This window comes from Lichenostomus cassidix, chromosome 28, assembly GCF_008360975.1.
Source record: "Lichenostomus cassidix isolate B80296 chromosome 28, HeHo_3.0, whole genome shotgun sequence".
Taxonomy (NCBI): domain Eukaryota; kingdom Metazoa; phylum Chordata; class Aves; order Passeriformes; family Meliphagidae; genus Lichenostomus; species Lichenostomus cassidix.
Genome location: NC_139508.1, coordinates 43,316 through 58,275, shown reverse-complemented (window position 1 = coordinate 58,275; position 14,960 = coordinate 43,316). Strand labels below are relative to the sequence as shown.

Here is a 14,960-nt window from a genome sequence, read left to right as displayed (position 1 = left end):
AATTGCAGAATACAGTAGAAATAAAATTCAAAACCTAAAACTCAGTTCTGCTATAGTCAATAGTAAACTTTCCAAGGGATTTAACAAAATCAGATTGTAATTTCAGTCTTCTTGAGCCCCGCCACAAACGATTGGCAATTTCTGCAATTATACCCCATTTCCTGTAGGTCATTTCTATGTTCATTCAGGTGTAGATCGGGGAAGACGCAGAGGGCACCCCCTGCCTTCTAGATAAGAGAATCACTATCAGAAGTTAAGAAAGGATGTCAGCGTTAGGTACAAAATTTGTTATTATTATGAAAAGGATAGCTCTTTGAAAAAAAACCACTGCAACTGAGCAAAAGCTGCAGCACTGAAATCGCTGCTAGTCTGACAAACCAGGAGACCTACAACTTTTATATAGCATTTTAAAAAGAAGAATGCAGAGTTTGCTTGCTTTACTCACTTTGAGACTGTTGTGATAACCACAGAAAGCTTGGCTTTATTAAATATTAAAAAACAGACAAGAACTCAACCAACAAGCCAAGACCAGCAGAGTAAAATGTGACGTTTTTGTAGAAACAATAGATGAATATACAGTTTAAATAATTTAACGAAGTCCTCATTTTTGGGGGATAATTTTTTTGGTAATACGCCATTAAGCAATCACAAGTAACAACAACAATACAGACTAATTCTTCATGTAGCAAATAAAAAATCATTTTTATACTGTCAGGCCAGATACAGATTTGCTGAAAGACCTGTACTAAATGCTGGACAGGATCACAGCCAGGTGTCACCTAACCTGACTATAAAATAAGTTAAAATGAGCTGCTGCAGTGGTTAGGATAAGAGTCATTTAACTGAGCTCACAGCAGCATACACTTTATTTTATCTTATGTTCAGCTAAATACATACTACTTGGAAAAAAAAGTTGCAATTAACTGAAAACAGCAGGAAGTTTAAAGCTCTCACACCAAGATGTATTTACTGCTCACAGCTGCAGAGGACTAGTCCAGGAATAATTTCAACAGCACTGAGCTGCCTGTTCCAGGAACTTCCTGCCAGACCAATACATCTCCAGTTGTCGAAGGAAGGAACATCACCAGGTTGGCAGGCACTTCACATTGCTGTGACATTATCACCATGCCAAGAGCAAGTGGTGCGGTATTTGAGAGCAGACACAGGCAAAGGTGTAGAAATAAAGACTTTTTTTAAAGTTACAAAAAGCATACATAAAAAATGTGCATTCCCTTGGACATTGCAATTACTCACACGCCGCATTTCTGTTAGTGCTGAGATCTCAGTTCCTACAGGGGTCAAGTAACCTGATAGAGTCTATAGGAAAAGAATATAGGAAAAACCTTAGGAGGACCACAGCAACAGCAATAATTAAAATATATTTAGAGTTCCAAAGGTTTCTGGTTAGGGAAAGAAAAAAAAGTAAAGAAAAATACAATATTGTTTATAAAAAAGGTGAATGTATGTATGCATGACAGAAGTATTTCTTCATTAGAGTTTCAGAAATACACTGAAATGCTATTGAGGAAAGAAACAAAGCAGGGTCAGCAAAGGATCAGATGCTCCAGCAAAGTGGTGTTAGCAGCGATGGATACAGGACCGTGGATTGGCATGCTACAAAAGATGGATCCCAGAAAGTAGAACTAATCACTCCTCATTTAGCCATTAAAAAATTTTATGTTTCCATGGGAGGAATTTGGTGCTGATCATAGTCAGAGAGAGGCTGCTCAACCAGCTTTTAATATTTGCTGCTACAAGTTTCCCATCTCAACCTTCTCTATGACAAAGGATTATTTTTTATGCTAGAATTTTTACTCCTTGGTTTATGGAATATTTTACTGCCTTTTTATTTACTTACTGTCTCGGTTTTTAAAACCGTAGCTATATTTAAAATTTTTAAAAAGATATCGTAAAAGCAGATAAGAAAACATACCGGCAATTCTTTACCATAATATTAAAAAAACCCTATGCAAAATTCATACTCTAAGCACACTGCTTTTAAAGCACAGAAGTTTAGTGTTATCTACAACAAATCACTGACTTACCTGGATGGGCGTGTTCCTCTCTGTGGGAGGGATCATATCTGGAGATAACACTTGCGGAGGATCAGTCCCTTTGCTGACCTTCTGCTGAATGAGATACATGGCGAGTGCAAACTGGTCTTTGCTGAGCTTTCCCATCTGTCTCGTGTCTGCCAAAGCCCTGGCAAAAAATAGATACTTTCAAACAAGGAAATTGTATTTCGGCTCTACTAAAAAGCCTGAAATACATATATACACGTGCAATTTCCTTTGATTCATCCTCATCACAGGTTACTCATTCTAGTTAAGAGTTGCATAAACAGAGCAGTATTTTATTACACAAATTAAATTGAATAGTGTTACTCTGAAAAAATATTTAGACCACTAGAACTTCAAAAGACAATCACAATTCACAGACTGACCTATTGCCCCGCCTACCAGAAAAGCAAAGGGACTTTCTCTCTTAATTTTCCACACAGCCCACATAGTGCAGTACGTGGACAAGTATGAGGTTGGGGTTTTTTGTTTGTTTCTGGGCTTTTTAATGTTATGATCACATTCTGAATCTGAGTTCCCACATCAGCAAGTTACAAAAGCCCAGCTAGTAAGGAATTCTTACCATATGTGCGCTAGGAGATTCTGAGACAGACCTGAATGCATAAAAATGTCCTTTACTTCTTGGCCACTCACAAACCCATCCATGTCTGTGTCCGTTTTTAAGAAAATTTCATCGTATCGCACTTTTTCAGACATTGGTACCACCCAATTCACAGCTGGCTGCAAAACAAAATTCAGTATTTCAAAAGAAGAGAAACAGTCTTTATGAACACACTGAGTACGCATGACATTATCCAGAGTTGGACGTGCTGAACATCTTGCATACTCCAGTCTGATTGGTATGCATGTTTTCACTTCACACTTTCATATCTTAATAAAAACACTGAGAAACAGCTATTCATCAGTTGAAAAGCATTAATTCTTTGGAAATACAGACCTAACTAGGCATATAAACGTCCCCATGCTGAAAACAGGAGATTTAGAAGTAGATTAATGATTTATTTGGTATCAAAGCAGATACACAAATAAAACCATTTTCTATTTTCACTTTCTACATAAAGTGAAAATTCCCCCTAAATTTGCTACCTCGTGGTCACTCTGATTAAAATTCATCTGTTGTTCTTCCATTCTTCCACATCTTCCCATTCTCATTTCACCCTCTCCACCCGAATCACCCAAACACAAGTGCTCATGCATGAGGCAGAAATCAATAAGTGGATTTATTTTCCCCACAGCTTACAAATATACAAAACTACAAAAATAAGACAGATGTGTACCTGTGCTTGTTTGATGCTGTGCTTCGGAGACAAGCTCCCTGTGCTGTTCAGACTGTTGACACTGCCGTGGGATGGTGTGGAACGGAGGCTGTCTTTTGGTGGAGGACTTGCAGGGAGAACAGGAACCGCACCAGGAAAGACCGTTGTCTTCTTTCTTTTAGAAGGTGGTATGAGAGAAGGGGGCAACTGTGAAGGAACTGACTCTTTCTCAAGAGCTCTATAAACCAAATGCATTGCCTGCAAAGGCAAAAAGGTCAGATAACATTCACAATTATTAGAAAAAGCAACAAGATCTTCTCGTGTTAGCCACTTACATATTAGTAAAACAAAGACAGTAAGACTAGAGATGTAAACCAGAGCAAATAATTCTGAATGTAATTCCAACGAGTTAAATCTTGACACAGGCAAGAGTCAGCAGATGGCTTCGAGGAAGGTCATTTCATAGCTCCATGCGAACAATTTAGATTCAAATAGTTGACTGTAGCACGGAAAGCTGCAAAGCTCTTGAGAAAAAAAAATGAGCTATTTGTTTTGATAGACAGACTAGGCTGTGAATTGAGAATTTAAAGCAACCTACCACAGCAAATTCATCCTTGTCCAAGTGACCATCTTTATCAATATCACTGAGATCCCAGACCTAGAGCAATTAAGATTAAAAAAAGATTTGCAGAGCCAGTTACATCTTATGTATTCATCACATTAACATGCCCTCTAAAGACTCCTAATAGATTTCGGTGAAGATCATATTAGTTATATTATACCTATCTAATCATTTGCTGATGAAACAGACTGCCACAAGAATCAACACCAGCTCTAACAAATTCTGCTGCAACACAGGCCAGTTTTTCATCTTTCTATGATGCAATCGTGGAGTCGTCAAGTTGACTAAAAGCATTCAGAGGTGGCTTTCAGAACTGGCCAGAGGGTGTGGGCTAGCAGATCATTCCAATTCTTCATAAGAAAGTTCAATAGAAAAGTAATACATTTCTAATTCCTTTTTCATTCCTACATGATTAGGGTTTTCTACTAAAAACTAAAATTATGTGCAGCTCCCTCTGGCCCCCTGAATTTCCTGTGTGAGAAAATGTAAGCATTTATCAACTTTAGTTCATTATTAGGTCAGGCACAGTCAATGAAACTTGCAGAAGATCTAGAGGGATACAAAATCTAGTGAACTCCAACACTAGCACTTTTTAATCATCACTATGACGTAGAGACAGTAGAGCGCACAAAAAGCCAAGACTTGAAAAAAAAGTCAATTGTGAGAACTCTGCCTTATCACTGGACCCTTGACAAATTTAAGCTCCTTGATTAGTCCTTTGCCCATTTTCTCAGTCCCTTATCTTGTCCACAAATTTTTCTGGAAAAGGCAAAAGCTTCCCAAATTTCTAATGTGACAATAATAAGATAAAATCCAAAGCCTTTCAAGACTTCACGATATTCAAGCACAGAATTAAAACAAATAATACTTAAATTTTGTAGGTAATACAGAGCAAGAGGCAGTTCCTCCTGAAGAGATAAAAGTATGTAATGCAGATACGGCTCTTACACAGAATGTACTTATTCTCGGGCATATCAATATGCAAAGCATCAAAGAATGTGTTTTAAATGGAGGCAGAAAAATACTTTAAGGTCAGCTTCCTTTGCAAATATGCAGTGGATGCGCTAAACTCAAGACCTTGGAAGTATTTATAAATACACATGAAAGAAAAAAACAACTTGACAATTTGACAGCTACAATAAAGGAGGATGTTTTAAGGTATTCTCCTGTATGAACAGGGGATGGATTTAATGGTATGTCTAATAACTCATACTTGTAAAAATGACAGAACAGAGGAATCTAATGTTATAACAGATATTATGGTTTGGGAGTACAGTTTGGGCTTGTTTTTAAACAATAAAAAACAAATTTACAGCTCCTAAATGAGGCATAATGAAACCAACGTATTCTAGGGCCAAAATTACTACTCTTATTCTTATTTCTAAGCGGAAGACTTCAGAGTCTTAATGTTCCTGCTTTAAAGCATGCAAATGATGCAAAATCTCAGCCAAAACCTGATCTATGTTGATAAATTACATTTTTAACATTGCAACTACGAGAGGCTAAATAGCCACTAGCTAAATCTAGACACCTTACTTACCCTTCCGAGGATATCGAGAGGTAGCTTTGAATTCATCAGTACTGGTTTTACTTTGTCTCCTGAAAGTAAACCATTTACTGGCAAAAGGCTTTCAAAAATACCATCAAACTTTGCTTTTTCTTCCACCTAGTTGGTAAGAAATAGTCTGAATAAGTAAAAAAGTGTGTCTGTGTGAGTATTGAAAATGAGATTTTGCAAGACATTAAGACTAGCCAAGTAACGTATTCATCCTAAATTTCTGAGCTTTCTTGCAAGTGTATTTATTTAAATGTAAACCCATGTAGAATGCTCTGAAAGTAGACTCCTAAATCTAAAGTTACGGGAGCTGACAGATTTTACCATGCGGCAGACAAGGTGTGCTTCTCTTTTAAAGAAGCGTTGATAAACTCTGTAGAACTAAAACCTATTTTTCCCAAATAATCGGCTTCCCACTTTAAAGTACACGGAACTACACTATATTTTATTAAATTTCTACCTTTTGGGAATGTTTGCATTTGAAAATTAACTAAACATAAATATCCCCATATCCACATTAAAAGTTCCTTTTTCCAAATGATATATATTGCTTGTATCACTGAATACTTATTAGAACACAGAAACTCAAGGTTTAAATTAATACTTCCAACTGGATTTGGTGAAATACTTTGCTGTTCCCAGTGGGGCTCCTTTATACAAACGAAGTCCCTAATTGTAGGATTCTGTAAGAAATCCAGGCAGAAGATTAAAATTCATTGTCTTAAAAACATCACACCAGTGGTTGTCAAAGGGTTGTTTAACGCTTACTGCGGATGTAAAACTACACCTCGGCGTTCTCTGTTGTGCACAAGTCTGCACAGAAAGGGAAGACTTCTGGAATGGGAAATACATTTGATACAAAATTCTCTCACTGGGAAAATTACACACAAGAAAAATATTTACTTTTAGAAAATGGATGGAATGTGTTCTCTTCTACACTTACCCTAACAGCCCAGTGAGTCTCTGTCGAGGGTGGTGTGATCAGCAAAGGACTGCTAGTGTCATGCTAAAAATTAGAGAATTTTTTATTAAATATATAAATACACGTATTTTTGTCTCTAATAACTTAATTGCATTAAGTTAGAGATGGTTATAGATGTGAAACTTAACTGTATTGAGGAAAATAGGCTGCACGCATACCTAAGCAAAAGTCACACTCCTTTTATAGCATTACGCTACTTGGGTGAGGACATTTAGTAGGTGCATTTGGTACCCAAAGACAGAACCAAGACAAGCTACAGAGGTTCTGCAATAGCTACTGCAGGGCAAAGCTGCAGTCATGCCTTTTATTACCCACTCCTGTTGACCTAGCCCCAAAATAATCTTTTTTCTTTCCTTTTCTTCATAAATTCATAGTTTAGCCACATCAGCTTCCTGATCAAGCTGACCAGACTTAAACTTGCATTGGTTTTCAGTCCAGGAAGGGGCTGTTACAAATTACTTGGGATGACAAGACTGTGGCAGCCCCGGCTGCTGTGTTCTGAAGCCCCAGAACCATGACATTTATGAAATAGAAAATTATTCCAATGTTCCAACTGAAGCCTTAGTTCTCATATAAAAAATACCTGCATTTAAGTGGATATTACTTACAAATTTAGGAGGTGGCACGGTCAGATTCAGACTGCTCAGGTTTACATCATGGCCATTCTGTGCACATGCTACAAGGCGCAACGCGACATAGAAACCCTACAAAGAATTGTGTTGTCTGTTAAAAAACAGTTTAAATCACAAAAAATAACCCACTTATGATTTTTGCTAACAGTGTACATGTGCAACTCAGTAAAAAAAGAAAAAAAAACACCAAAAACCAAAACCAGGTGTACAGCCCCATAATGACAACTACCCCTTTGCTTTTAAAGATGAGTCCTGAAAATTTTTACAGTAGCAGGAAACGAACAGCAGAAAATTGGTGGTTAGTTTTTATGAACAACTCTCTCACAATTACACTTCAACAGTTTTTCTTTAAAATTAGTAATGTTTAAAAAAAGTTTATCTGTATCTACACGTAACTTGCTATTTGATGTTCCAAGCCATTTTTAGTAATGCTAGATTTTTTCACGCAGGAAAGTCTTCCAAAATAAAATCCTATTTTGTATTTGTGACTCAATGACTGTGAACTGACATAACGCACACACGTAGATTATTTACAAAACAAAAGAGATACGGGCAATTAGAACCAAACTTCTCCTGCAGCCCCACTGAGTAATATACTTGGATATGAGCAGTGCTGGGAAAAAAACTCATCTTGTAAACAAAAACTCAACCCAGAAAAAAGATAAAGATAACTATTAGTGGTATCAGGGTTTGATTAAAACAAGGCAAATTTGGCAAAGGCAATATAAGAAGTCTACATGAACAGTTCATTTACCTGTTTATCTAAGTACCCTTTACCCTCTGGGTCAGCCAAATCCCATATCTGTGGAGATACAAAATAAAAGCCATTGCAAATTTCAATAAATATAAGTAAAACTTGACGCAGCTCCACTCTTCCTACTGCATGTCTTCTTAAGGTGTTAATTAGGCTTTTGTTATCACATACAATGTTATTGAATTGTAGAGTTAACAACAAAAATGTTGCACAGAAGACAATTTTTTTTTTAGATTTTTCATTTCACTTTAAAAAAGTGTACAGACAATTACTGTATTATCCAACTCCTTAAACTTACTTTTCCAAGGATGACATCAGAGAGACCAGATTTTTTAAGAAACAGTGCAGCTTCACTTGCCCCAACTCTCCCTGTGTATGTTGGATCTACCTGAAGGAAACAAATTAACATTTAATTGAAACATGACTGTTGTGACAGCAGAGTTAAGAAATGCAATGTATCTCTCCTCTAGGTCAAAAGGAGTAACACAAACTGCATCAACATTCAGAATTCACAGAATTTTACCACTGCAACGGGGAAAAGAAAGAGAAGGAAATATCGGGGAAGAAGAAACTTCACTTTTATTTTTACTGTTTTTTTTTAACGAACATACCTGTTTGTAGTAAGTTTCATATATTGGATTCCCAGCAGAAAACTGAAATACACGCAAGAAAACAGAATAAACAATCACAATTGACAGGAAATAACGTATAGCACTTTGTGTATTACTTCTATCGAAAACCTAAAATAGTGTGTTATTTTGCTGTTACAAACCGGACACTTGAAATTTAAGTGCGTATAACAGTGGTCCACCAAGACCACAGGCCATTGTCACCTCCTAAGACTTCTCATTCATCAATATTCCTACCTCTCCCACTTTTACTTAACGACACTACATGGTAATAAGGTTTTGTAGAATAGCTTTGAACTACTTGCCAAAGTATTTTGGATCTCAGTATGAGAACTACTGATAATGAAGGCCCAGCTTTCAACACAATGCTGACCTGACTACCTTCTGCACTGTACACATTCTTACAGAATATTTTCAAGACATACACAAACATACACACACAGAGTCCTGTGCCTGTGTTAATGCATTTTCAGGACTAGGATCTGAAACTGAAACAGAGTTAAAAAAACAAAACAAAACCAAATAAAAAAAAACAAAAACAAAAACAAACAAACAAACCCAAACAAACAACAACAAAAAGGTAAATTAACAACTCTCACAATTCCCTAACAATGGTGTTGGAGGATTTCAACGTGGTGTAATCACTGCAGTACACCAAAGCTGCAGACCCAAAGGAAGCCTTGCCTTTTCAGTGTACTGATCAAGCAGATCCTGATCCCTCTTTCTGACATTCCAGGCAGCTGGGAACTGGAATGCCAGAAGATGCAGAAGCCCTAAAACCCATCTTCTCACTTGCTTCCTACAATTGCCACGTGAGTTCTAGCCCTGTGCAGGTTATCCCTCCACACTTCTCCTCAGCCTCCATGCCAACAGCAAAATCTACGTAGTCAAGAAAAGGGCAGTCCTTAGACCACTCAGAGGCCTTAAAAAGAGAGCAACAAAACCACCCAGTAAAGAGTTTAACAAGCGAGATGCAGAGATATCACAAAACCTGCTTGGGACAGCCATTGTCCACCTCCAGGACAGCAGTCAGACACCCGAAAAGGAGTATTTCACACTAAGTCCCATCACTACTGTGTCCCCTCCCAAATGTCACCTACTTCCTTTTCATCCTCATGGATTTTCAGATGTTCTGCCTGCTCTGGGGGAAGGAAGGCAGGAACATGATGAAAGAAAAGACCAATGAAGAAAATAAAGGTTTTATTTTATGCCAAGAGAACCTTCTTGTGAATTTACAATAAACATGCCAAATCTTTGTTTAAGGAGCTATTCATAATAACTAAACTTTCTGAATCAAGCCCAAGCAAACACTGACTCTCTGAAGGTTATAGCTCTATTTGAATAGAAAAATCCTGCATTTTCAGAACAATTTCCTAAGCGTCTTAAATGTACTTCACTTATATGCTTCAACAAAATAAGCTGCTGCATTTTCCAACGTCAGCACTCTCTGGAAGCTCTCGCTCTTCCTGATGGTGGACAGAACTTCAGAAGAATGCTGCAACCATAACTCAGAAATCTGACTATTCTTTTTGCTGGCATGTAAATGACCAGCAAGTGTAAGCATTGTGTTCCCGTCCAAGCAGGAAACACATCATTCAGAGAGAAGGTGGAGGTAGGAAATAGCCTACTCCAGTCTGAATAAAACCCAGCATGTTTTCAGCCTACTATCACCAAACTATTCACCTCTTATCAGAAAGCTCAGACAAGAGAGTCAACCACCAACTACAAGCTCCTCTAACAGATGCGGTGAGTGACCTAAAGCACACAGAGACTGTATTCGTACCAAGATACAAAGCAAACCACTCTAGCAGCAGGACTGAACGATCTCATCACCAGACACTCCTGGTCACCCTCATTTGATATTGTCAGCCACGACGTGGAGCTGACTTACCTGGCAGAGGTGGTAGCAAGCCAGGGTGATGTGCTTCAATGCTGTGAAGTTTCTTCTACAGCAAATTATTCACCCAAGTGCTGCGGAAAGCACTTTGGTATCAATTCTCTACTTGCAGATTTTTACAAAGATTCAGTCTTTCTGACCGATTTACCTAAATGACTGCACCTCTGTGATGAAGCAGACCAGACAAAATGGGTTCAAGCGGTAACAATAGCACAGCTCCCTATCTACCCATCACCACACGTGACATCACTATCAAGAGGATTCTGTAATTTGGTGACATCTGCTGATGAAGGGCCTACCCAAGACTGTCAGTGATGGTAGAGACAAACATCTGGCAGAGCTCACGGCTGATGATGTCCAAGCATAACCTGTTAGAGAGGTTCAGTCTGATTAAGAGTTTAACTACCACATGGTTCCTATGCCTCGCTCTATACTCCCCTTAACATCATCTCTGACCAACACTTTGGACCATCTCCCAAACAGAGGCAGAATATCTTTCTGAGTGAACATGCCTCAACATTAAAGCACGTGTACCCTCACCTATTCCATCTAATTCCTTTTCTGTCATTTACACTAACACACATCTCCTTAGTAATCACAGAACTGAGGCTATTAAAAGAGGAAGTTTATCACTTTAAGGGAAATTCTGTTTACTGCCCTGATTACAGCTAGATTACTCTTGATAGTTCAATATAGAAAAACAAGTTTTAAAACTACAATGCTTCCATTGAATTAGTTGGAAAATACTATAAAAATAACTGATATGCTTACAGAATGTGGTCCTTTAGCCCCTAAACATAACATTTCCTATCAAAATGACTACCTTGATGCCAGTCTCTCAAATATCAATGAGAATTTAAAACAACACAGAAACTAGATTTCTAGAGTAACTAGATTTCTAGAGTAACTATTTGATAATTACTTGATTTTTTCCAATGTACTACAGAAGTTTCACAGCTACAAACTCTTTGACATCCAGAGTTTGACTCACATATTTTGCACCACGTTAGTCACTTGAAAATTTTTGAGACCAGTTTGTGTGCACATGGATGTTTTCAGATGTTTCTGAATATGTTAATTTAATTAAACAGATGTTAATCAGGCCTCCTGATATTTGGAAGCTAAACAGCAGTACATGTTCGTAGCAAGACACAAAGCAAGCTATGTTATCCAAGCATCACATAACTCCATTGAGAGATAAATGTTCAGAGTATCGCAAATAAAAGATCATAATTAAAAGGAAATCGATATATTTAAATAATTTGAACTACTAATAGGAGTAATTCTGAATTCCTGACTGGCCTAGGCACAGTGTAGAATATAGTTTTAATTTCAAGGCATTGAGGATAGTGGGGCCGTGCTGCTTTTCTTTTGCTTTAAAGCAAGCCTTTTCACAGGGCTATGGAAAAGAACAAACAGAGATCACAGTGCTTAGGCTTGAATTATTTGGGTGAGAAATCAATTAAAAAATGAGTAACAACAGAAATTAAACAGAGCTGGAAACAGCCTCTCCCAGGGGTCAAGGATATGTGTCCTGTCCCCTGCCCCGCAGAAGCTCATCGTCCTCCCGATAAGCGAACATCTCCCGCTCATCCTTCAGCCCCTTCCCGGTGTCCCCGCGCTACGGCCGCACTCCTCAGGCACCTCCTAAACACCCCGCACGGTCACGACAGCCCGTCACAACAGCCCAACAGCTCCAAGCGCCATCAACCCCCCCGCCGGTACGAACGGGAAAACAGGGTGACGTGTGGAGCCCTTGTCTTCAAACCCCCGGTCCGCGGTAATCCCGGCTGTTCAGGGTGGGGAAGCCCCAGGAGACCCTCAGCCCCTCCCCAGGGACGTTGCCCCAGGGCCTCCATGAGGGGAGGGCGCCGGCGCAGCCTGTGGCCCCCCAGGAGCGCCCGTCCCGGCCCCGGGGCACGGCGGGGGCCGCTCGCCGCCCTTGCCCCGCCCGGGTCCCGCTCCCAGCCGCGCCCCGACCCTCGTCCACAACGGGCCGAGCCCCTCCCAGCACGGGGCCTGTACTCAGCGCCAATCCCGGTCCGGCTGCACCCGCCTACGGTGCAGCCCCGCAGCCGCTCCCTGCGCCCGGCCGGCCGCCGGTGCTGAGGGCCGCGCGTTCCCCTGCAGCCCGGTACCTGCTGGCTGAGGGGGATGAGCGCCGCCATCTTCCTCCCGCTGGGTCGGGCCGCGGCCGGGGCGGGGCGAGGGGCGGGAGGCGGTGGCACGGCTGGGCCGGGCGGGCCCGAGGCGGCGGCGGCTGAGGAAGTGCACCGGACCCGCTAGCAAGTAAGTCGCCGCGGCTTTATCGGGGCCCGCAGGCGCTCGTCGTCCGCAGTTCCCGCTTCCCGCAGCGCTCCACAGAGTCACTGACTCATTTAGAACGGAAAAGACTCATTTAGATAATTGAGTCCAACCTTTGATCGATTATCACCTTGTCAACCAGACCAGAGTACTAAGTCCCACGTCCCGCCGTTCCCTAAACACCTCCAGGCATGGGGACTCCACCACCACCTCCCTGGGCAGTTGCATAATCCCAAAACGAGGGAGGTTTGAATAGACCACAGTGGGTCACCTGGTCCCATGTTCCTGCTCCAGCAGGACACCCTCCCAGAGCACACGGCACGGGATTGTGTCCACACAGTTCTGGAATATCTCCAGGGAGGGATTGCAATCTGTTCCAGTGCTTGGTCACTACACAGTAAAGAAGTTCCTTCTCATATTCAGATGGAACTTCTTGGGCATCAGTTTCTGCCTGCTGCCTCTTATCCCATTGCTGCGCCCCACGGAGCACAGCCCGGTCCATGCTCTGACCGCTCCCTGCAGACACTGACAGACAGGCGTGAGGTCCTCTCTCAGCGTCTCCTCTCAAGGCTGAACAGCCCCAGATCCCTCAGCCCGTCCTCGGCAGAGAGACGCTCCAGTCCCTTGATCAGCTTTGCAGTTCTAAACCCTGTCAAAGCAGCCTTAATCAAGTGAAGGTCCTTCATCCCTCATGAAGCTGCTTCTGGTCTAGGATCAAATTTTCGGCCTTAAATACTCCAAAGTTAACAAACCCATGACTGCAGAGTATAAATCCTGAGCAGCAGCTTGACCGAGGCTGGATCACTGTGACCACATGAAAGCTAAATCAGCATGAATCCGTTTAAGGAAAAAAAAAGGTGCAGGGCGACTGTCGTTGAGTGAATTTCAGAGCTTTAAAAGTAATTCACCCCAGGGCGTCACTGGAATTGTTTTACAGGTCTGGACCAAACAGAAGCAGAGAATTTTTCACTTCAGTCAATCCACGGGCTACAGAGTGGCACAGCTAAATCGGGGCCGCTAGGGACCCTCCCACTCCCTTTCTCCTCATCGCCCAAAATCAGCTCAGCCAGCGTCCGGAGGCAAATGAAGAGCCTTGGACTCTGAAGTCTGCCTTAATTTTATTCTAAATTTATATCATTAGTTCTTGGGGGAGGAAGGAAATGCAGTAGAGCAGAAGGACACGAGAAGGGATTGAAGGAAGTGGCTGAAAAAGTTACAAGACTGAGGTACAAGACAGGGGAGATAGAAAAATAGGCACATCATGTTTTCCAATCCATTTCCCTCATCGCATTATGGGAAAAACAAAAAAAAGGACAGTGTCCAGGCACTCTGTATATCTATTTGAGAAATGTGAAAGGGGAAAAAAATGTGTGTGAATAAAAAATTTTAAACTTCATTTAAACTTACAAGGTCGAATTTGTGGATGGACAGACTGCTGTCAGTCCCACACAACGGAGCTGGAATGTTTCAGCAGAGGATACGGTAGACTCAGCAAGCTCCGAAACTTTGACAGATGCACAATGGCTACAGGAGTTTAGCAAAGCTTATCTCCTCCTTGGTTCCAAGTACGTTGTGAAGCATTCTTTGTCCGTTTGACATGCTGACTCATTAATTTTCCTCACTGGTAAACAATCTAAACATACTGTGTGTTGCCAGATGGATTTTGCTATTAATTTTTATTTCATAAGTCTGATCTGGCATTACAATCAAAGTATATGATAAGTATATCGCTGAGTATATCTGTCAGGCATGCTTTTAAAGAAAGCAAGGGAAAGTTTTTAAGAACCTTAAACCTAAGTCTTAGGAACTGCCTCGCAGCAGAATGGTAACACTAGAAAATACTAGAAAACCAACCCAAAAAGAACCCCAAAAACTGGGCAAAATAAAAATTATCCACAGCACAAGGTCAATGGGAATATAATTATATTATAACTATATAATGATGTTAGATACCTAGTGCCAAATTTCACTGTGACACACAAAGTACGAGTTTCACCAAGTCACTGGAAATGACACACAGGTACAAGGGGCAGTTAATGGCCTACAAAATGTTGTTGCAGTGAGCGGTCTTAACAGCAATCCTGCTGAACAACTGGATTAATTCCCAGCTCACGTCAATAATTTGCAAATCAGTCGGTTTGTGCAAATCCGCATTAATAGACCCCGGTGCGTGCTGGGCTCGCAGTCGGTGCACCCCGTGCCGGGCGTCTGTAAACTCGCTTGGGATTGGCTGGCGGCGTCAAAGCGCTCT

General features: G+C 40.8%; 1 protein-coding gene across 5 annotated transcripts in view; it reads right to left on the bottom strand.

The window, feature by feature from the left end:
• EPS15L1 (epidermal growth factor receptor pathway substrate 15 like 1) overlaps window positions 1-12,687 on the bottom strand; it is a 41,606-nt gene extending 28,919 nt beyond the window's left edge. For 2 of the 5 annotated variants that reach the window (XM_085040377.1, XM_085040379.1), the window contains exons 1-12: window positions 12,544-12,687; window positions 8,491-8,532; window positions 8,178-8,267; window positions 7,880-7,927; window positions 7,102-7,197; window positions 6,455-6,517; window positions 5,497-5,622; window positions 3,933-3,992; window positions 3,356-3,592; window positions 2,641-2,798; window positions 2,046-2,202; window positions 1,255-1,317 (exon numbers count right to left, since the gene is read on the bottom strand). In XM_085040377.1, the coding sequence (XP_084896503.1) occupies window positions 1,255-1,317; window positions 2,046-2,202; window positions 2,641-2,798; window positions 3,356-3,592; window positions 3,933-3,992; window positions 5,497-5,622; window positions 6,455-6,517; window positions 7,102-7,197; window positions 7,880-7,927; window positions 8,178-8,267; window positions 8,491-8,532; window positions 12,544-12,573 (1,170 nt within the window). In that variant the 5' untranslated portion in view covers window positions 12,574-12,687. The remainder of the gene's footprint in view (window positions 1-1,254; window positions 1,318-2,045; window positions 2,203-2,640; window positions 2,799-3,355; window positions 3,593-3,932; window positions 3,993-5,496; window positions 5,623-6,454; window positions 6,518-7,101; window positions 7,198-7,879; window positions 7,928-8,177; window positions 8,268-8,490; window positions 8,533-12,543) is intronic. The other 3 variants (XM_085040378.1, XM_085040380.1, XM_085040376.1) reach the window with 2 other exon arrangements.
• Between the last annotated feature and the right edge of the window lie 2,273 nt (window positions 12,688-14,960).